At 50.3% G+C, this 23427-nt stretch overlaps 1 protein-coding gene across 2 annotated transcripts in view; it reads right to left on the bottom strand.

Annotated features, from left to right (window-relative positions):
* Window positions 1-23427, bottom strand: part of bmper (BMP binding endothelial regulator) — a 101330-nt gene that overhangs the window by 38112 nt on the left and 39791 nt on the right. For both annotated transcript variants that reach the window (XM_078539807.1, XM_078539808.1), the window contains 5 exons: window positions 13273-13372; window positions 12441-12550; window positions 9317-9454; window positions 4498-4602; window positions 2666-2711 (listed from right to left, as the gene is read on the bottom strand). In XM_078539807.1, the coding sequence (XP_078395933.1) occupies window positions 2666-2711; window positions 4498-4602; window positions 9317-9454; window positions 12441-12550; window positions 13273-13372 (499 nt within the window). The remainder of the gene's footprint in view (window positions 1-2665; window positions 2712-4497; window positions 4603-9316; window positions 9455-12440; window positions 12551-13272; window positions 13373-23427) is intronic.

Raw genomic sequence — 23427 nt, 5'->3', positions numbered from 1 at the left:
AAGGGGAGGGGGAGACAGGGGAAGGGGAGGGGGAGAGAGGGGCAGGGAGGGGGAGACGGGGAAGGGGAGGGGGAGAGAGGGGTGGGGAGGGGGAGACAGGGGTGGGGAGGGGGAGACAGGGGAAGGGGAGGGGGAGACAGGGGAAGGGGAGGGGGAGAGAGGAGCAGGGATGGGGAGAGAGGTGGGGAGGGGGAGAACAGGACAGGAGAGGGATGGGGGAGTGGGTTGTGGGGGAGAGAGGGGCAGGGAGGGGGAGAGAGGTGGGGAGGGGGAGAGAGGGACAGGGGAGGGGGAGAGAGGTGGGGAGGGGGAGATCGAGGTGGGAGAGGGGAGGGAGAGTGGGTTGTGGGGGAGAGAGGGCAGGGAGGGGGAGACAGGGACAGGGGAGGGGGAGAGAGGTGGGGAGGGGAAGATAGGGACAGGGGAGGGGGAGAGAGGTGGGGAGGGGAAGATAGGGACAGGGGAGGGGGAGAGAGGTGGGGAGGGGAAGATAGGGACAGGGGAGGGGGAGAGAGGTGGGGAGGGGGAGAGAGGGGAAGGGGAGGGGGAGAGAGGTGGGGAGGGGGAGATGGGGGTGGGATAGGGGAGGGAGAGTGGGTTGTGGGGGAGAGAGGGCAGGGAAGGGGAGATAGGAGCCAGGGAGGATCTGACTAGGTCCAATCCCTCCTATCCTGTAGCTGCTACTGCACTGAGTCCACAGCTTCTAAACAGAATCAGGACAGGGGGACAGGGGGGCAGGGGACTGGGTCCTAAAAAGACAGACCCTGGCCCAGACACAGACACAGACCCTGGCCCCTGACTCAGTCTGTGCTATGGGGAACGATGATTCAATAATTAATTAGCAGAAACAGGATTCAATGAATCCCACCTGATAAGGTTTCAAGTTCTTACTGCAGTAACCGGCCAGTGGCCGTGGTAACAGATGAGGGACCATGTTAACAGACGTTATGATTCGGTAATTTTTGCGGTGGACTGGATCAGTATCAGTAGAGTTTGGATGGACAGAAACCCTGATGTAAAGAATTGAAACCCATTTCCCAATTTTTATTCAGGAGCAATTCTATAAAAAGTTGTGAATAGTAACACAAGCACATACCATTTAACAAACTGGCATTGAATTATCAGAATCCAATTATAATTTATTTCCTGGTTACTTCTTAAAAAGTTATTTTTAGTGCAAAAACCCTGGAGAGAGAAACTAAAACAAACTTTACATTAGTTTCTCGAAAGCTACTAGTTTTGAATGGTTCAAAAGTGGCTGATTGGCTATAAATCTTCCTGGGACATCCAGAGGTCATAAAAGGTGCTATAGAAATGCATGTCTTTCCTTTGAAGCATTTCAAAATGGACAGACAACAACTACTTATATTTATATAGCGCCTTGAAGGTGATAAAACAACCAAAGAAGCTTCACAAGAACATTATAAAACAAAGTATAACACACAGCCGAACAAAGAGATATTAGGTCAGGTGACCAAAAGCTTGGTCAAAGAGGTTGGTTAAAAGGTGTGTGTCAAAGGAGGAAAGCCAGGTGGAAAGGTATAGGGAGAGATTTCCAAACCTTAGGACCGAGACAACTGAAGGTACGACCATCAATGGTGGAGAGATTATAATCAGGGGATGCTCAAGAGGCCGGAATTAAAGGAATGTAGAACTCTCAGAGTGTTGTGGGGTTGGAAGGGGTCACGGAGTAAGGGAGGGTTATAGTGGCTGGAGGAGGTTACAGAGATAGGGAGGGGTGTAGGGGCTAGAGGAAGTTATGGAGATAGGGAGGGGTGTAGGGGCTGGATGAGGTTACAGAGTTAGGGAAGGGTGTAAGGGCTGGAGGAGGTTACAGAGATAGGGAGGGTTGTAGGGGCTGAGGAAGGTTACAGGGATAGGGAGGGTTGTAGGTGCTGGAGGAAGTTATGGAAATAAGGAGGGGCGTAGGGGCTGGAGGAGGTTACAGAGTTAGGGAAGGGTGTAAGGGCTGGAGGAGGTTACAGAGATAGGGAGGGTTGTAGGGGCTGAGGAAGGTTACAGGGATAGGGAGGGTTGTAGGTGCTGGAGGAAGTTATGGAAATAAGGAGGGGCGTAGGGGCTGGATGAGGTTATAGAAATCGGGAGGGGTGTAGAGGCTGGAGGTGTTTACAGAGATAGGGAGGGTTGTAGGGGCTTGGGGAGGTTATAGAATTAGGGAATTAGGGAGGCAATAAACAGCACAGTGGTTTTTGAGTGAACACTAAGCTAATGTTATGTTGAGTTTTGAATCAGGTGGTCTGCTGTTTGATTCCTGGTGGCACTGAATCAAGAGGGAGTTTGCCACTCCTGAAGGTGTTGTTGGAGTGCTGGTAAAGTGGCCCTGAAGTTCATTTAAAGGACAGGGCACCTCAATAATCGGCACAATAAATGCGTTTCAAGTTTCATCATGAGTTGAGGACCAGGTGCTGGTTACTGCTAATACTTCGACAAACATTAATGTGTATGAGCACGAGATCCACCCCCCCACCCCCTTGCCCCTGTCCACCCTCCCCTCCTTTCCCCCTCACTCCTCCCCACCCCCCCACAAAGTCCCCCCACTACCTGCAGTGTGACAGGGCCGGGGGGGTGAGTGAGATTTGTTCTTTTTGAGCGGAGCTGATTATTTCAAATTGAAAAGATTATAGACAGGAAAATGTTTACTTACTTTCAGTACAAATTGGACAGCACCCATTCCTGTTAATGATTTTACCCTGTCGGATGAAATACACTTTGTTTGAGAAAAAAGAAATCTGTGGGATTATTTACAAATCAGTTCAGAGTTACAGTAGGTTCAATAAGTCTCTGCCTAAACTGGAGAGTAAATCTGCTGGGTTAGACCACTCCTAAATATAGTATAAACCGGGGGAAGAATGTGTTTGTTTAAGAGCTCGGGCAGATTGCACATATAAAACTATTGGAAGGGTTCAGTGAAATTAAATTCACAAAGAGATCAATGAGTTGTATAAATGATGTAAGAGGGGGAATAGCTTACTGACTGACAGGTGGAAATTACTAACTCTGACACAATAGCAACATGTCCTTTCCTCACAAAAGCATCTTGGGTCAGATGGTCAAAGACCAGTTGTTACGTCACCAGTTTAATGATTTTCAATAGAGAGCTGAACTCAAAACGTGGATTGGAGATAGCAGAGTGAATGTGTAGAGGCACAGGGTGATGGTTTACTGTATAATATTAGCATTTAATATACTTAAAACACCACAATTAATGTTTCTATTAAATTAGATGAATTCCATTGAACATTCAAAAACTTATCACCCAGGTAGTTTTACTCAACTAGAGTTAAACTTCAGCCCAAACTGTAAATCACAATTATACAATTCTGCAGCTTTTAAGATTTCCTCATCATTGCTGTAATGTTTTGTTGGGAGTTAATGTCTTGTAAAGGTGCAAGTATTGGATTACTGACCATGATAGCATGTTGGCAATCAGCATTGTTGGTCTATTAGATGGCAGCATGGTGAGACACACTCAAGGCTTATGCAATGTGTCTCAGGATAGAGATCAGGAACTCAGACTAATTGTCCCTCTCTACCTTCTCAGACTGACTGTTTCCCCTGTGTCCTTGTCCCAAGCTGGGATCAGCTAACATGGTGCACGCTGGTGATACCCTTCCCCTTTAATGCCAGGGGCCCTTCTGTGTCCATCTGTGCTGGCATTTTACATTCCCCATCCACTCCCAGATTTATCTGCTTATGCTGACTGTGCAAAATTAATACAGGAACCACCTTCTAAAGAGGGATCTTTCTTTGTCATAAATTAACTTTATAAAATGAGTTTGAAAATGTAAGTTGTACAGTCCAGAAGTGAGTGTGTGAGTTCACCAGACTGGGACCTGGAGATAGTCTGGGGGTTGTAACTGCACTTAGAATGACTGAGGGGAGAGGAATTTCTTTTTATACATTTGTTCATGGGGAAAGGGTGTCACTGGCCGGGCCAGCATTTATTGCCCATCTCTAATTGCCCTTGTTCAGAGGGCAGTTTTTAAGAGTCAACCACATTGCTGTGGGTCTGGAGTCACATGTAGGCCAGACCAGGTAAGGACAGCAGATTTCCTTCCCTAAAGAACACTAGCGACTCAGATGGGTTTTTACAACAATCGACAATGGTTTCATGGCCATCGTCAGATTTTCAATTCCAGGTTTTTACTGAATTCAGAGAGATTCTCCTGTTGATTGCACCTTGGAATGAATTGCCTGTTTCTATAAATTCCAGGGAGCGGGAATAATGATGGAAAAATAATGTTTGTGACTGACCTGCCCATCACATGTGTTACAAACACTTATTTTTCAGCTAAGCAGAACGAGCTGTAACTGCTGGAGAAAGAGCACACGGGTCCATTCACTGAAACTGGTGAAGCTGTGAGGGGGGCTTGGACACTGCCCCCAGGTCATTGAACCTTCCCCAGAGAGTGCAGGAATGGCCTGTGCTTGAGTACACGGTTCAGATACAGGGACGGTCGCACTAGACTCACTCACCGCAGGGCAGCTCTTGACAGTGGAACATTCCTTCCTCCGACATTCTGTCACCCCCTTCTTACAGGCACAGAGTGAACAGTTCATGGATGACCACATCTCCCCATCCTAAGGAGAGTTCAGAAAAGATGCGTGTTTTGATTTGTTTTTTTACACTGAAGATCATCACTCCCTCTCTCTATTCTGGCAATTACCGACATCACAACAATTTGGGACAATTTTAACCTTCAGGCCCTCTCCACGACCCTGTGTCGATGAGGGGGAATCCCCCTAAGCCACTGACTGTCACTCCTGTTCCTGCCAGAGAGTCAGGGGCGAGGCCAAGGACAGGGTCTGGGTTAAGGTCAGGGTCAGGTTGCGATCTGAGTTAGGGTGAGGGTCAGGATCAGGGTCAAGGTCAGGGGCAGGGTCTGGGTTAGGGTCTGGTGGGTTAGGGTCCAACTCAGGGCTTGGACCAGGATCAGGGCCAGGGTCACAGTCAGGGACAAGGTCTGGGCTAGGGTCAGGGTCAGGGTCAGGGCTGGGACCATGGTCAGGATCAGGGCCGGAGACAGGATCAGGGTCAGGGTTACGGTTAGGGTTCAGGTCATCTTATTGAATTATTACTGGCACCAGGCCTGTGCCAATTGCAGGGAGAAAGATGAAGAATGTGTCAGCTTTGGGGTGGAGAATTATGGTCCAGGTTTGCCGGTTTATGTATTTTCCCCTTGGTAATTGAGCCAGTTTGTTTGCTTTGCTGTCAGGTCTTTCCTGACATCCAGAACCAAGAATCAAGTTAAAAACCCAACTTATGACTGAGGATTGGCTGCCAGTGGTTCAGCGTCTGTTCCCCCGTGGACCTGGAAGCATCAAGTATCTAGATTACTGAACACTCAGGAGCCCCCAAACCCCAATGCCAATAATCCCCTCCTCAATCCTAATGCAGAGCTTTCTAAATGAGAAGGTGCCGGGGAAAAGGCTTTCAGAGCAGAACATTGGGGCACTCGATTGTCCAGTTTTTTCCCACAACCAATCTCCCCAATCTGTGCTTTGGGGAGCAGGATCAAGGGGCTGAATAGCCTCTTACTTCGAATGTTTCTGAACAAAAGCTTCTTAAACAGAACACTGGTGGGGTGGAGGGAGGGTGGTGTAGGAGGGTAGTAATGGGGTGGTGATGTAGGAGGGTAGTGATGGGGTGGTGGTGTAGGAGGGTAGTGATGGGGTGGTTGTGTAGGAGGGTAGTGATGGGGTGGTGGTGTAGGAGGGTAGTGATGGGGTGGTGATGTAGGAGGGTAGTGATGGGGTGGTGTAGGAGGGTAGTGATGGAGTGGTGGTGTAGGAGGGTAGTGATGGGGTGGTGGTGTAGGAGGGTAGTGATGGGGTGGTGGTGTAGGAGGGTAGCGATGGGGTGGTGGTGTAGGAGGGTAGTGATGGGAGGGTGGTGTAGGAGGGTAATGATGGGGTGGTGGTGTAGGAGGGTAGTGATGGGAGGGTGGTGTAGGAGGGTAATGATGGGGTGGTGGTGTAGGAGGGTAGCGATGGGGTGGTGGTGTAAGAGGGTAGTGATGTGGTGGTGGTATAGGAGGGTAGTGATGGGGTGGTGGTGTAGGAGGGTAGTGATGGGAGGGTAGTGTAGGAGGGTAGTGATGGGAGGGTGGTGTAGGAGGGTAGTGATTGGGTGGTGTAGGAGGGTAGTGATGGGGTGGTGGTGTTGGAGGGTAGCGATGGGGTGGTGGTGTAGGAGGGTAGTGATGGGGTGGTGGTGTTGGAGGGTAGTGATGGGGTGGTGGTGTAGGAGGGTAGTGATGGGAGGGTGGTGTAGGAGGGTAGTGATGGGAGGGTGGTGTAGGAGGGTAGTGATGGGGTGGTGTAGGAGAGTAGTGATGGGGTGGTGGTGTTGGAGGGTAGTGATGGGGTGGTGGTGTAGGAGGGTAGCGATGGGGTGGTGGTGTAGGAGGGTAGTGATGGGGTGGTGGTGTTGGAGGGTAGTGATGGGGTGGTGGTGTAGGAGGGTAGCGATGGGGTGGTGGTGTAGGAGGGTAGTGATGGGGTGGTGGTGTAGGAGGGTGGTGATGGGGTGGTGGTGTAGGAGGGTAGTGATGGGGTGGTGGTGTAGGAGGGTAGTGATGGGGTGGTGTAGGAGGGTAGCGATGGGGTGGTGGTGTAGGAGGGTAGTGATGGGAGGGTGGTGTAGGAGGGTAATGATGGGGTGGTGGTGTAGGAGGGTAGTGATGGGAGGGTGGTGTAGGAGGGTAGTGATGGGGTGGTGGTGTAGGAGGGTAGTGATGGGGTGGTGGTGTAGGAGGGTAGTGATGGGGTGGTGGTGTAGGAGGGTAGTGATGGGGTGGTGGTGTAGGAGGGTAGTGATGGGGTGGTGGTGTAGGAGGGTAGTGATGGGGTGGTGGTGTAGGAGGGTAGTGATGGGGTGGTGTAGGAGGGTAGTGATGGGGTGGTGGTGTAGGAGGGTAGTGATGGGGCGGTGGTGTAGAAGGGTAGTGATGGGGTGGTGGTGTAGAAGGGTAGTGATGGGGTGGTGGTGTAGGAGGGTAGTGTTGGGGTGGTATAGGAGGGTAGTGTTGGGGTGGTGGTGTAGGAGGGTAGTGATGGGGTGGTGGTGTAGGAGGGTAGTGAAGGGGTGGTGGTGTAGGAGGGTAGTGATGGGGTGGTGGTGTAGGAGGGTAGTGATGGGGTGGTGGTGTAGGAGGGTAGTGATGGGGTGGTGGTGTAGGAGGGTAGTGATGGGGTGGTGGTGTAGGAGGGTAGTGATGGGGTGGTGATGTAGGAGGGTAGTGATGGGGTGGTGTAGGAGGGTAGTGATGGAGTGGTGGTGTAGGAGGGTAGTGATGGGGTGGTGGTGTAGGAGGGTAGTGATGGGGTGGTGGTGTAGGAGGGTAGCGATGGGGTGGTGGTGTAGGAGGGTAGTGATGGGAGGGTGGTGTAGGAGGGTAATGATGGGGTGGTGGTGTAGGAGGGTAGTGATGGGGTGGTGTAGGAGGGTAGTGATGGAGTGGTGGTGTAGGAGGGTAGTGATGGGGTGGTGGTGTAGGAGGGTAGTGATGGGGTGGTGGTGTAGGAGGGTAGCGATGGGGTGGTGGTGTAGGAGGGTAGTGATGGGAGGGTGGTGTAGGAGGGTAATGATGGGGTGGTGGTGTAGGAGGGTAGCGATGGGAGGGTGGTGTAGGAGGGTAATGATGGGGTGGTGGTGTAGGAGGGTAGCGATGGGGTGGTGGTGTAAGAGGGTAGTGATGTGGTGGTGGTATAGGAGGGTAGTGATGGGGTGGTGGTGTAGGAGGGTAGCGATGGGGTGGTGGTGTAGGAGGGTAGTGATGGGAGGGTGGTGTAGGAGGGTAATGATGGGGTGGTGGTGTAGGAGGGTAGTGATGGGAGGGTGGTGTAGGAGGGTAATGATGGGGTGGTGGTGTAGGAGGGTAGCGATGGGGTGGTGGTGTAAGAGGGTAGTGATGTGGTGGTGGTATAGGAGGGTAGCGATGGGGTGGTGGTGTAGGAGGGTAGTGATGGGAGGGTAGTGTAGGAGGGTAGTGATGGGAGGGTGGTGTAGGAGGGTAGTGATGGGGTGGTGTAGGAGGGTAGTGATGGGGTGGTGGTGTAGGAGGGTAGTGATGGGGTGGTGGTGTAGGAGGGTAGCGATGGGGTGGTGGTGTAGGAGGGTAGTGATGGGGTGGTGGTGTTGGAGGGTAGTGATGGGGTGGTGGTGTAGGAGGGTAGTGATGGGAGGGTGGTGTAGGAGGGTAGTGATGGGAGGGTGGTGTAGGAGGGTAGTGATGGGGTGGTGTAGGAGGGTAGTGATGGGGTGGTGGTGTTGGAGGGTAGTGATGGGGTGGTGGTGTAGGAGGGTAGCGATGGGGTGGTGGTGTAGGAGGGTAGTGATGGGGTGGTGGTGTTGGAGGGTAGTGATGGGGTGGTGGTGTAGGAGGGTAGCGATGGGGTGGTGGTGTAGGAGGGTAGTGATGGGGTGGTGGTGTAGGAGGGTGGTGATGGGGTGGTGGTGTAGGAGGGTAGTGATGGGGTGGTGGTGTAGGAGGGTAGTGATGGGGTGGTGTAGGAGGGTAGCGATGGGGTGGTGGTGTAGGAGGGTAGTGATGGGAGGGTGGTGTAGGAGGGTAATGATGGGGTGGTGGTGTAGGAGGGTAGTGATGGGAGGGTGGTGTAGGAGGGTAGTGATGGGGTGGTGGTGTAGGAGGGTAGTGATGGGGTGGTGGTGTAGGAGGGTAGTGATGGGGTGGTGGTGTAGGAGGGTAGTGATGGGGTGGTGGTGTAGGAGGGTAGTGATGGGGTGGTGGTGTAGGAGGGTAGTGATGGGGTGGTGGTGTAGGAGGGTAGTGATGGGGTGGTGGTGTAGGAGGGTAGTGATGGGGCGGTGGTGTAGAAGGGTAGTGATGGGGTGGTGGTGTAGAAGGGTAGTGATGGGGTGGTGGTGTAGGAGGGTAGTGTTGGGGTGGTATAGGAGGGTAGTGTTGGGGTGGTGGTGTAGGAGGGTAGTGATGGGGTGGTGTAGGAGGGTAGTGATGGGATGGTGGTGTAGGAGGGTAGTGATGGGGTGGTGTAGAAGGGTAGTGATGGGGTGGTGGTGTAGGAGGGTAGTGATGGGGTGGTGTAGGAGGGTAGTGTTGGGGTGGTATAGGAGGGTAGTGATGGGGTGGTGGTGTAGAAGGGTAGCGATGGGGTGGTGGTGTAGGAGGGTAGTGTTGGGGTGGTATAGGAGGGTAGTGTTGGGGTGGTGGTAGTGGAGAAACAGCCCAGGCTCTGATTACATCACATTAATTAACTGCCACTATCAGAATGAACAGGACACACTGACTGGGCCTGTCCTCATTGTACAAACCCTGTAAATTCTGTTGCCAACTCGACAGACTTTAAGATTATCGGCTGAGATGTAAGACAGGCATTCTTCACAGCATTGGGCTCTTCCCCAACACATCCCAGGCAATGAACAATGTTTCCTGCAAACCACAGTGGAATCCTGCAATTGAAAGGAAATCTCTTTCAACAAGTTCATCTGCTCAGGTTCGAGATTCTTGGCAACATCTCATCCCAGGGAGGAGTAAGGTTTAGGGTTAAGGTTAGGGTTAGGGTTAGGGTTAAAGGTAAAGTCAGAATTAGAGTTAGGGTTAGGGTTAGGGGTTTAGGTTAGAGTTAGGTTTGGGTTAGGGTTAGTGTAAGGGGTTATGATTAGGGCTTAGGGTTAGGTTTTAGGGGTCTTGTACTTAGCTATTCTCATTCTGAGGCTCATCAGCCTCTGATTCTGTCACTTTTCTATTTTCCCCTTCAAGGGTTAGGATTAGGGTTAGAGTTAGAGGTGGAGTTAAGGTTAGTTAGGGTTTGGGTTAGGTTAGGTTTTGGGTTAGGATTAGGAGTAAAGTTAGGGTTAGGGTTAGAGTTAGGGTTAGGGTTAGGGTTAGAGTTAGAGTTAGAGTTAGAGTTAGGGTTAGGGTTAGAGTCAGGGTTAGGGTTAGAGTTAGAGTTTGCATTTGGGTTAGGATTAGAGTTAGAGTTATAGTTAGGGTTCGGGTTAGGGTTAGGGTTCGAGTTAGAGTTAGGGCTAGAGTTAGGGTTAGGGTTAGAATTAAGGTTAGGGGTTAGGTTTAGTGTTTGGATTAGGGTTAGAGTTAATGTTAGGGTTCAAGTTACGGTTAGGGTTAGGGTTAGGGGTTAGGGTTAGGGTGAGGGTTACAGTTGATTAAGGTTATGGTTAGGGCTAGGGCTAGGACTAGAGTTAGAGTTAGAGTTAGAGTTAGAGTTAGAGTTAGAGTTAGAGTTAGAGTTAGAGTTAGAGTTAGAGTTAGAGTTGGGTTAGGGTTTGGGTTTGCTTAAGGGTTAGTGTAATGGTTGAGGTAGGGTTAAGGTTAGGGTTTCGATTAGGGTTAGGGTTTTGGAACAGTAAGGTTCCAGCTCTCTTTCTTATTTATTAAAGAAAAGCATCAAATCTTTAGGGAGTCAATTTTATTCTTTTCGAAAAAGGAGTTTTTGTCAAACCCGTGTTTCTAATTAAAATAGCAACTGATTTCCAGTTTCTTCAATCCAAGAGAGAATCGAGCGCAGTAATGGATGTTACATTTCTTAATGTTACACCCAAACTTTCATCAGCAAAATTCAAGCAAGTGTTTTATTTCAGCTCGCGGGGTCCCTCTCCCTGACCCAACTCCCGGGGTCTCTCTTCCTGACCCAACTCCCGGGGTCTCTCTTCCTGACCCAACTCCCGGAGTCCCTCTCCCTGACCCGAGTCCCGGGGTCTCTCTCCCTGACCCAACTCCCGGGGTCTCTCTTCCTGATCCAACTCCCGGGGTCTCTCTCCCTGACCCGACTCCCGGGGTCTCTCTCCCTGACCCAACTCCCGGGGTCCCTCTCCCTGACCCAACTCCCGGGGTCCCTCTCCCTGACCCAACTCCCGGGGTCTCTCTCCCTGACCCGACTCCCGGGGTCTCTCTCCCTGACCCGACTCCCGGGGTCTCTCTCTGTGATCCCGACTCCCGGGGTCTCTCTCCGTGATCCCGACTCCCGGGGTCTCTCTCCGTGATCCCGACTCCCGGGGTCTCTCTCCCTGACCCAAGTCCCGGGGTCTCTCTCCCTGACCCGACTCCCGGGGTCCCTCTCCCTGACCCGACTCCCGGGGTCTCTCTCCCTGACCCAACTCCCGGGGTCTCTCTCCCTGACCCGACTCCCGGGGTCTCTCTCCCTGACCCGAGTCCCGGGGTCTCTCTCCCTGACCCGACTCCCGGGGTCTCTCTCCCTGACCCGACTCCCGGGGTCTCTCTCCGTGATCCCGACTCCCGGGGTCTCTCTCCGTGACCCAACTCCCGGGGTCTCTCTCCCTGACCCAAGTCCCGGGGTCTCTCTCCCTGACCCGACTCCCGGGGTCTCTCTCCCTGACCCAACTCCCGGGGTCTCTCTCCCTGACCCGACTCCCGGGGTCTCTCTCCCTGACCCGAGTCCCGGGGTCTCTCTCCGTGATCCCGACTCCCGGGGTCTCTCTCCCTGACCCAACTCCCGGGGTCTCTCTCCCTGACCCGACTCCCGGGGTCTCTCTCCCTGACCCGATTCCCGGGGTCTCTCTCCCTGACCCGACTCCCGGGGTCTCTCTCCCTGACCCAACTCCCGGGGTCTCTCTCCCTGACCCAACTCCCGGGGTCTCTCTCCCTGACCCGACTCCCGGGGTCTCTCTCCCTGAACCAACTCCCGGGGTCTCTCTCCCTGACCCAACTCCCGGGGTCTCTCTCCGTGATCCCGACTCCCAGGGTCTCTCTCCGTGATCCCGACTCCCAGGGTCTCTCTCCCTGACCCAACTCCCGGGGTCTCTCTCCCTGACCCAACTCCCGGGGTCTCTCTCCCTGACCCGACTCCCGGGGTCTCTCTCCCTGACCCGATTCCCGGGGTCTCTCTCTGTGATCCCGACTCCCGGGGTCTCTCTCCGTGATCCCGACTCCCAGGGTCTCTCTCCGTGATCCCGACTCCCAGGGTCTCTCTCCGTGATCCGGACTCCTGGGGCTGGATTTTCCTGTGGCTGTTGGGATCCTGGGATTGGGAGGTAATGCAGGGAACAAAATTGGCTCAGCAATCTTTCTGAAGGAGAGCTCCTGATTGGCTGCTGCCTCCAGACAATCCACCTGACTGCCCGGGAAATTCCCCTGGTCGCAGAGCCATCCCAATGCAAATAACCCCACCCCTGGCTCCCCCTCCCACCTCTGTCTTCCCCCTATTTTTCCAGCTCACCCCCACACTAACCCCCCCACCCCTGGCTCCAACCCCAGTCCCACTGGGTCAGGGAAATTCGGTCCTGGTGTCTCTCCTGGTCTCTCTCTTCCTGACCGAACTCCCATTGTCAATCCCACTGCCCCCAAACCCACTCACTCACTCCAGGACCAAATCACTTGTGTGGATCAGCAGCTGATGAACTCTGTAGCCTGTGGGTGTTATAAAGTCTAGGAGTGTAAATGAGCTTTTACACGTACCTCACACACGCACATGGTGCAGTTATCGAGCTGAAATGCAGTCCCATTTTCATAAACCTCACTGTGAAACAAACAGCTCCCAGCCGTCAGGTCAAACACTCGGCGCTGACCTGCAAACAAGGCATCGTGAGGGAGCAGAACCTTCCAGAAATATGGATGGACATTAAATTGCACCTCCCAAATGCAGGGAGCATTGAAGCAACCATCTAAAACAGTCATTGCGCAGAACTACATCAGCCCTGCAGCACAGAAACAGGCCATTCTGCCCACCTGCTCCGTGCTGGTGTTTCTGCTCCACACGAGCCTCCTCCCAGCCCCGCTTCATCTCCCCCTATCAGTATATCTTTCTATTCCTTTCTCTGTCATATTTATCCAGCTTCCCTTTAAATGTATCTGTACTATTCACCTCAACCACTCCCTGTGGAGCGAGTTCCACACTCTCCCCGCTCTCTGGGTGAAGAAGTTTCTCCTGAATTCCCCATTGGATTTATTGGTGACCGTCTTAAATTGATGGCCCCGGGTTCTGGGTTCCCCCACAAGTGGAAACATGTTCTTAACATTTATCCAATCAAACCCCTTCATAAATTTAACGACCACTATTAGGTCTCTCCTCAGCCCTCTCTTTTCTAGAGGAAAAAGCCCCAGCTGTTTAGTCTTTCCTGATAGTTATTGTCAACTGGTTCCTCATCGGGAGGTACGTTCCAAATTAACCAGTCAAAATAACCTGAGAATTCACCGTGATGTATTGAGGATCATTGGATTATACAGGATCCTCCCTTTTAACTCCAGAAAAATTCTTAGTGTGGTTCAGGGAAATGGAATGTCCACTCACCCAAACATCTGGGGCAACATTTTCCAGGTGGCACGTGACTGAGATGCTGAGGGCAGGAGAGGATGGGGCACATTTCTCGGGAGCAATGCAGTGAGCCGGCCTGTACACAAAAAGATCACAAGCGTCAGCCATTTCATCCCGTTAACATCAGTCATTAACAGCGAGTGAGAGCCTGTAATCAGCAGAAACCTGTCAGGTTCATTCAGTGCTCTTGCTACAGAGACTTGAGTCCATAGTCTGGACCAACGCACAAGAGGGACAATGTCTACATAAGAATACAGACTCAGCTCTGCCTCTTTGTATTGCTGTGTGATTAGAAAGGCTGAAACCTGGGACAAAATATTATGTTTTGTAATTTGCGGATCTTCCAACGAGCGAGTCAGAATCAGTGAAACAGATTGTCTGGCCATCCGTCTCCTTTGCTGTTTGTGGGAGCTTGCTCTGTGCAAACTGACTGTGACTTTACAGAGTAACTGTTCCCAGCGGCAGGAGGGTCAGTAATCAGAGGGACACAGATTTAGGATAATTGACAAAGGAACCAGAGGGGGATATGAGGAGAATTATTTTACACAGTGAGGTGTTGTGATCTAGAACGTGCTGCATGAGAGGAACTTTCAAAAGGGGAATTGGATAAATAGCTGAAGGGGAAAAATTGCAAGGCTATGGGGAAAGAACAGGGACATGGGATGAACTGGCTCTTTCATAGGGCTGTCATATGCATGATGGGCTGAATGGCATCCTCCTGTTCTGCAGAATTCTAATATCCTTCCCTTAATCTGAGAGAATTCTTCATCCTGTGGGACTGAGGAATACGTCATTGGCATAAAATGATATCTGGATTTAAGTGAAGTCCTTTTATTTGCTTTATTCTGAAATTTACTTCAAAGGGAATGATCTGGTTATTAAATTGCGTACACACAGTGAGTATACACAGTATGCACAGTATCTGTGTACAGGTGGCAGGTCTAGAAGCAGAACTACAATCAGAAGAGGCTCTTTTAAGTGCAATAATTCTTCTACACCAGACAGCACTCATTAAAATTTGAAAAGTATCCAGGTTAAGCAGGCTATTTTCATCAATAATGGTAGAATAAACTTATTACCATAAGTATAGGTGAATGAGAAAAACCTGCTGTTGTGCATCTCCAAGGGGAAGGGACTCTGACTTCTGATCAGGAAAACCGTTCCTGCTGATTGCAAACGCACAAACACAGCGGCCGGGAGCAACAGCGTACACTACACCTGCTCCCCTCCTCCCTCTGCCTGGAACCATACCCACCCAGGGAGTGGAGGGAGGAGCCGTGGGAGGGAGGAAGAGTAGGAAAGGAATGGGGCAAGGATGGAGGAGTGAGGATGGAGCAGGGAGAAGGCGTGGGGGAGCGAGAGGAGGAGTGGGGGGTTGGAGTGGGGGGAATGGGGAAATTTGGGGGGGGTATATGGGTTGCGGGAGAAGAGGGATGGGGAAGTAAGGGGTCTGGGAGGAGAGGGATGGGGAAGTGAGGGGTCTGGGAGGAGAGGGATGGGGAAGTGAGGGGTCTGGGAGGAGAGGGATGAGGCCGGTGGTTGAAGGGGAGTTTCCAGCTTCCGGTTTATTGCCTGAGAATCAGGATGCGAGTCTCTGTGCAGCCTGTAGTTTGTGGAGGTGCTGTGACTGGGCGAATACCTAGCCTGTTCCAGGCAGGTTAGGAGCTACACCAGTTGTAAGCCCCCAGTTGCAAGTTTCCAGTACAAAGCGGGGGGCTTGCTGTGTACTTGCCGGTGTCAATCAGAGTTTCTATTCTCAAGGAAAGGTACAGGATAGATCCACCGAGGCTGCATCTCACTGTTCTCTGAGTGTGTTAAAACTATCAAGTGCAGCTTGAGCCACAATTACTGTCAGGAGCTTGGGAAATGTCAAGATATTCTTTTGTAATTCAGTTTAACCGTTGGTCAGGATCTCTGCTTTCAGGGTGTGAGGTCCCTGTGGGTCCCAGTGAACAAGTGTTAAACAAACGAGAGGGTCAGGATTGGGCCTAGAGATTAGTTTGTCTGGGGCTCAGTACAGAGCTCAGCTGTCACACAAGCACAAAGCTTTCAGGGAAATGTAGAGTGAGGGTGAAATGTATGTTGTACCTTGTCATGAGCTTCCAGTTCTGATTGTGCAGATTAGGAGTGTGTGCTGTTGTAACATTGCTGAGATCACAATTGCACCATGTGCAGAAGCAATGGAAAAGTAGCACTGGATGTTCTATAAACTGACATTAAAAGTTTCAGATGTTGAAAATCTTTCTTCCCAGAGCCATCTGGTTTCACTGTTGGAGAATTCAAACATATCCCTGTGACCACCCGTACTCTGGAACAAGGTGGGTGGGTGAGGCTTCTGAACGAGAGGCACTGGCCGCAATTTCCCCGTCCCATGGGTGATGATGTACACTGCTGGCTGGACCAGAAAATCCCACCCACTAAAACTGCTCTACCTGGCCAGTGAAGACAAATCATTCAGTAACAGAGTGTAGCTTTAGGTAAAATCACAGAGCAAAATAACTCAGGTAATTCTGTCACTGAGGAAAATGAAAATTAAATACACCCCAAGATCAGCAATTCTGCTCACTTAAGCAGAACTATCCCAGGATGTGTGGCTGGGCCAGGGAAGGGAGAGAGTCAGTAAGACAGAGACAGAGATTATACTCAGTCCCGAATGCCTCAGTCAACAGAAGTGAAAACTGAATGGTCTTTCAGTTTATGACTAGAACCATAGAACACTACAGCACAGAAAAACAGGCCATTCGGTCCTTCTAGTCTGTGCCGAAATATTATTCCGCTAGTCCCATTGACCTGCACCTAGTCCACAACCCTCCACACCTCTCCCATCCATGTATCTATCCAATTTATTCTTAAAACTTAAGAGTGAGCCCACATTTACCACGTCAGATGGTAGCTCGTTCCACACTCTCACCACTCTCTGAGTGAAGAAGTTTCCCCTAATGTTCCTCCTAAACCTTTCCCCTTTCACCCTAAAGCCATGTCCTCTCGTGTTTATCTCTCCTAATCTAAGTGGAAAGAGCCTACTCGCATTTACTCTGTCTATACCCCTCACAATTTTGTAAACTTCTATCAAATCTCCCCTCATCCTTCTACGCTCCAAGGAATAAAGTCCTAACCTGTTTAATCTTTCCCTGTAACTCAACTCCTTAAGACCCGGCAACATCCTAGTAAATCTTCTCTGCACTCTTTCAATCTTACTGATATCCTTCCTGTAGTTAGGCGACCAGAACTGCACACAATACTCCAAAGTTGGCCTCACCAATGTCTTATACAACCTCACCATAACATCCCAACTCCTATACTCAATACTTTGATTTATGAAGGCCAGTATGCCAAAAGCTTTCTTTACAACTCTGTCTACCTGTGACGCCACTTTCAGGGAATTATGTATCTGAACTCCCAGATCCCTTTGTTCCTCCACACTCCTCAGTGTCCTACCATTTACTGTGTATGTCCTACCTTGGTTTGTCCTTCCAAAATGTAACACCTCACACTTTTCCGCATTAAATTCCATCCGCCATTTTCTGGCCCATTTTTCCAGTTGGTCCAGATCCCTCTGCAAGCTTTGAAAGCCTTCCTCGCTGTCCACAACGCCTCCAATCTTAGTGTCATCAGCAAACTTGCTGATCCAATTCACCACATTATCATCCAGATCATTGATATAGACAACAAACAACAATGGTCCCAGCACAGATCCCTGAGGCACACCACTAGTCACAGACCTCCAGTCTGAGAAGCAATCATCCACTACCACTCTCTGTCTTCTCCCACACAGCCAATTTCGAATCCAGTTTACAACCTCTCCATGGATACCAAGTGTCTGAACATTCTGAACTAACTTCCCATGTGGGACCCTGTCAAAGGCCTTACTAAAGTCCATGTAGACAACATCCACAGCCTTTCCTTCATCTACTTTCTTGGTAACCTCCTTGAAAAACTCTACAAGGTTCGTTAAACACGACCTACCACGCACAAAGCCATGCTGACTATCCTTAATCAGCCCTTGGCTGTCCAAATAATTGTATATCCGATCTCTCAGTACACCTTCCAATAATTTACCTACTATTGACGTCAGGCTCACTGGCCTGTAATTACCTGGTTTACTTTTGAGCCTTTTTTAAACAACTGAACAACATGAGCTACCCTCCAATCCTCCGGCACCTCACCCGTGGCTAAGGACATTTTAAATATTTCTGCCAGGGCCCCTGCAATTTCTACACTAGTCTCCCTCAAGGTCCGAGAGAATATCATGTCAGGCCCGGGGGATTTATCTACCTTTATTCGCTGTAAGGCAGCAAGCAGCTCCTCCTCTTTAATCTCTATATGTTCCATGACACTACTGCTTGTTTCCCTTCCTTCCTTATACACTATGCCAGTTTCCTGAGTAAATACTGATGCAAAAAAACTGTTTAAGATCTCCCCCATCTCGTGAGGCTCCACACATAGACGACCACTCTGATCTTCAAGGGGACCAATTGTGTCCCTTACTATCCTTTTACTCTTAATATACTTGTAGAAACCTTTCGGGTTTACCTTCACATTATCTGCCAAAGCAACCTCATGTCTTCTTTTTGCCTTCCTGATTTCCTTCTTTAGTATTTTCTTACATTTTCTATACTCTACAAGTACCTCATTTGCTCCTTGTTGCCTATACCTGCTATACACCTCTCTCTTCTTCTTAACCAGATCACCAATATCCCTTGAAAACCAAGGTTCCCTATGCCTGTTAACTTTGCCTTTAATCCTGACAGGAACATGCAAAGTCTGCACTCTCAAAATCTCGCCTTTGAATGCCTTCCACTTACTGAACACATCCTTGCCAGAAAACAACTAATGCCAATCCACTCTTCCTAGATCCTTTCTCATTTCCACAAAATTGGCCTTTCTCCAGCTTAGAATCTCAACTCGAGGACCAGACCTATCCTTATCCATAATTAACTTAAAACTAATGACATTGTGGTCACTGGACCCAAAATGTTTGCCTACACATACTTCTGTCACCTGACCTGTCTGGTTCCCTAATAGGAGATCAAGTATTGCATCCTCTCTCGTTGGTACCTCTATATATTGATTTAGGAAACTTTCCTGAACACATTTGACAAACTCCAAGCCATCCAGCCCTTTTACAGTATGGGAGTCCCAGTCAATATGTGGAAAGTTAAAATCTCCTACTATCACAACTTTCTGTTTCTTACTAATATTTAAACAGTGAGATTTACAGTGAGACAAACTCACACCCATTCATTTACTACACAGCAGGTTCTCTGGGTAGATGGGATTATGAAGAGAAGGTAGGTAGGTGGGGACTGAGGGACATGGGGAGAAGGTGGGTAGATGGGGACTAAGGGATACCGGGATTAAGTGGGTAAGTGGGGATTGAGGGATATGGGGAGAAGGTGGGGATTGAGGGTTATGGGGAGAAGGTGAGTAGGTGGGGACTGAGGGACATGTGGAGAAGGTGGGTAGATGAGGATTGAGGGATGTAGGGAGAAGGCGGGTAGTTGGAGATTGAGGGATATGGAGTGAAAGTGGGTAGGTGGGGTTTGAGGGTTGTGGGGAGGTGCTTGGGGGGAAATGAGGGATATGGGGAGGTGGGGATTGAGGGACACGGGGAGAAGGTGGGTAGGTGGTGACTGAGGGATACGGGGAGAAGGTGGGTAGGTGGTGACTGAGGGATATTGGGAGAAGGTGGGTAGGTGGGGATTGAGGGTCACGGGGAGAAGGTGGGTAGGTGGTGACTGAGGGATACTGGGAGAAGGTGGGTAGAGGGGGATTGATAAAACAAGACTTGCACAGGTCAAAAATTGTACAATTTCTTCTATTCTACTGAGGCCGTTTGCCATAAAACAGGAGCCTCGTTACCCTGAAGCCTCGTTACCCTGAAACTCTTTCGAGTTATCAACAGTCACAGATTGCAACTCGTTCAAGTACAATCACAGTTCTTGGTTTCCGGGAGTGGGACATGAACCCACAACCCTCTGATTCAAAGGCGAGGGTGCTATGAACTGAGCCACAGCTGACACCGCTGAACTGGCTCATGTTATGAGCAATGTCACATTTCAATTGCTCTTTAGACTGAAGGTTTCTATCTGAAATTACAATTGCTCCAGTCAGATATTTGAGAAGTATTCAGGGTAGTAATTAGGAAATTGACAGTGATGACCTCTCAGGAGTAGCTCATTTATCTCACCTCACATCCCAAAATAACTCTGTAAATTTTGTGCTGTTTCTAACTGACAATGAGGACACTGTTCTGTGCATGGTGGCTGTGAATGCCTGCCTGCTAAACGGGATGATATGTTGTGAAGTGGGCTGAGAGTGACATATTAAATACAATCTAGAGATTGCCCGAACTCGAGGGGAGTAGCAAATCTCTTCTGAGGGCAGAAGAAACATTCAGGTCAAATGATAAGATTCATGAAATCTAATCTGGTGCTTGTGAAAGGAGGAATGCCAGTAATGGCAAAGTGGGAAGCTGTAATGGGGCAGACGTGCGGGTTCAAAGTGGACTGACAGAGACAGTGATTGAAAACATATCATTAGCACAGGTCCAACAGGAACACAACCAGCTTTAACCCTTTACAGGACAGTGTGCACATCATTACACTGAGATAACATCCCTCGTGTTGATGGTGAACATTCTAACCCCTGAGGCGGTTACAGTGTCCAGCTATCCCTTTAACAGCCTCCATTAGGTTGAACCTAGGCCAGCATATTCGAAGGGGCCTCACTCCTATTTGAGGCAGATGTCAGGGACACCCGTACAGCGGCAAAACCAAAAAAGCATCAAGTGTGTTTCCGACACTGTTTGGGTTGTGGAGATTGGACGCCAGAAAATGGGAGAAATGAGAACCAATCTCATGGCCAAATGCCTCTGACTGATCCACCCACCTGACCATCAGAATCACATTTAATGGTCTAGTGTGAGGCATGAGGAGCTGTAATAACTCATATTGATACAGCAACTTTAACACAATCAAAGATCCCAGGAACCTCTTGGACTAGAGTCATCCTCTTCAGAGGATCAACTGGTAAGGTGAGGTGAGGAGGGGGTTGGATGCGCCTGATGCTTCACAAGCCCAAACGTCTGGATATTCTTTTGAAATAAAAAATTAAAAGCAAGGCTGAGAATTTGGGAGTGTGGATGAAATGGCTGACTAACCTGTGAGGAGTGTCACATAGTGTTCATTATGGCACCGTGTGCTTACTCACTCATTGAGTCAGTGCACACTGTGGAGGACAACTCACTATCTGATCCACCATCAACTCACCTCCAACTCACCATCCAACTCACCCACCATCCATCTCGCCATCAACTTACTATCAACTCACCATCCAACCCACCCACCTTCCATCTCGCCATCAACTTACCATCCAACTTACCATCCAACTCACCATCAACTCACCATCCAACTCACCATCAAACCGACCACCCAAATCACCATCAACTCACCATCCAAAGCACCATCCAACTCACCATCAACTCACCATCAACTCACCATAAACACACCATCCAACCCACCATCCAATGCACCATCCAATTCACCATCAACACACCATCCAACTCACCATCCAACCCACCATCCAATGCACCATTCAATTCACCATCAAATCACCATCCAACTTGCCATCCAACTCACCATCAACTCACCATCCAACTCACCATCCAACTCACCATCCAACCCACCATCAACTCACCATCAACTCACCATCAACTCACCATCCAACTCACCATCAACTCACCATCCAACTCACCATCCAATGCACCATCCAACTCACCATCCAACTCACCATCAACTCACCATCCAACTCACCATCCAACTCACCATCAACTCACCATCCAATGCACCATCCAACTCACCATCCAACCCACCATCCAACTCACTATCAACTCACCATCCAACCCACCATCATACCCGCCATCCAATCCGCCATCAAACCCGCCATCCAACTCGCCATCAACTCACCATCCAACCCACCATCCAACTTGCCATCCAATTCACCATCCAACCCACCATCCAACCCACCATCCAACTCACCATCCAACCCACCATCAACTCACCATCCAACCCACCATCAACTCACCATCCAACTCACCATCCAACTCACCATCCAACTCACCATCCAACTCACCATCCAACTCGCCATCCAACCCACCATCAACTCACCATCCAACCCGCCATCCAACCCGCCATCCAAGCCGCCATCCAACCCGCCATCCAACTCGCCATCCAACCCGCCATCCAACCCGCCTTCCAACCCGCCATCCAACCCGCCATCCAACCCGCCATCCAACCCGCCATCCAACTCGCCATCCAACTCACCATCAACACACCATCCAACTCGCCATCTAACTCGCCATCCAACTCACCATCAACTCACCATCCAACCCACCATCCAACCCACCATCAACTCACCATCCAACTCACCATCAACTCACCATCAACACACCATCCAACTCACCATCCAATGCACCATCCAACTCACCATCCAACTCACCACTAACTCACCATCCAACCCACCATCAGCTCACCATCAACTCACCATCCAACTCACCATCAACTCACCATCCAACTCACCATCCAACTCACCATCCAACTCACCATCCAACCCACCATCCAACTCACCATCCAACTCACCATCCAACCCACCATCCAACTCACCATCCAACCCACCATCCAACTCACCATCCAACTCATCATCCAACTCACCATCAACTCACCATCAACTCACCATCCAACTCACCATCCAACTCACCATCCAACTCACCATCAACTCACCATCAACTCACCATCCAACTCACCATCCAACTCGCCATCCAACTCACCATCCAACTCGCCATCCAACTCACCATCAACTCACCATCCAACTCACCATCAACTCACCATCAACTCACCATCCAACTCACCATCCAACTCACCATCAACTCACCAACCAATTCACCATCAACTCACCATCAACTCACCATCCAACTCACCATCCAACTCACCATCCAACTCACCATCAACTCACCATCCAACCCACCATCAACTCACCATCAACTCACCATCAACACACCATCAACACACCATCCAACTCACCATCCAATCCACCATCCAACTCACCATCCAACTCACCATCCAACCCGCCATCAACTCACCATCCAACTCACCATCAACTCACCATCCAACTCACCATCCAACTCACCATCCAACTTGCCATCCAATTCACCATCCAACCCACCATCCAACCCACCATCCAACTCACCATCCAACCCACCATCAACTCACCATCCAACCCACCATCAACTCACCATCCAACCCACCATCCAACCCACCATTCAACTCACCATCCAACTCACCATCCAACTCACCATCCAACGCACCATCCAACCCACCATCCAACCCACCATTCAACCCACCATCCAACTCACCATCCAACTCACCATCCAACTCACCATCCAACTCACCATCCAACCCACCATCCAACTCAACATCAAACCCGCCATCCAACCCACCATTCAACCCACCATCCAACGCACCATCCAATTCACCATCCAACTCACCATCCAACCCACCATCCAACTCACCATCCAACCCACCATCCAACCCACCATCCAACCCACCATCCAACTCACCATCCAACCCACCATCCAAATCACCATCCAACTCACCATCCAACCCACAATCCAACTCACCATCCAACCCGCCATCCAACTCGCCATCCAACTCGCCATCCAACCCACCATCCAACCCACCATCCAACCCACCATTCAACTCACCATCCAACCCACCATTCAACCCACCATCCAACCCACCATCCAACCCACCATCCAACCCACCATCCAACCCACCATCTGAGCAAGCTGGCAAGTTCCACAGTGACACAAGCCATGGTGACATGATACACAGGCTAGTTTCTATAAACGGAGAACGTGTTCCACACCTGGGACATGGCAAATCGGAATCACAGTGAACGGGGAATTAGGAGTTTGGGGATCGAGGGGAGTAGGGATTGAAGGGAACAGGGATCGAGGGGAATGGATATTGAGGCGGAATGAGGGTTGAGGGGGAATGGGGATGGGAATCGAGGGGGATGGGGATCGAGGGAGGATGGGGATCGAGGGGGAATGGGGATCGAGGGGGGATGGGG

The sequence above is a fragment of the Cetorhinus maximus genome, chromosome 4 (genome assembly GCF_964194155.1).
Source record: "Cetorhinus maximus chromosome 4, sCetMax3.hap1.1, whole genome shotgun sequence".
Lineage (NCBI taxonomy): Eukaryota > Metazoa > Chordata > Chondrichthyes > Lamniformes > Cetorhinidae > Cetorhinus > Cetorhinus maximus.
Note: the sequence above shows the minus strand (reverse complement) of the source record. Positions and strands in the feature narration are given on the sequence as shown.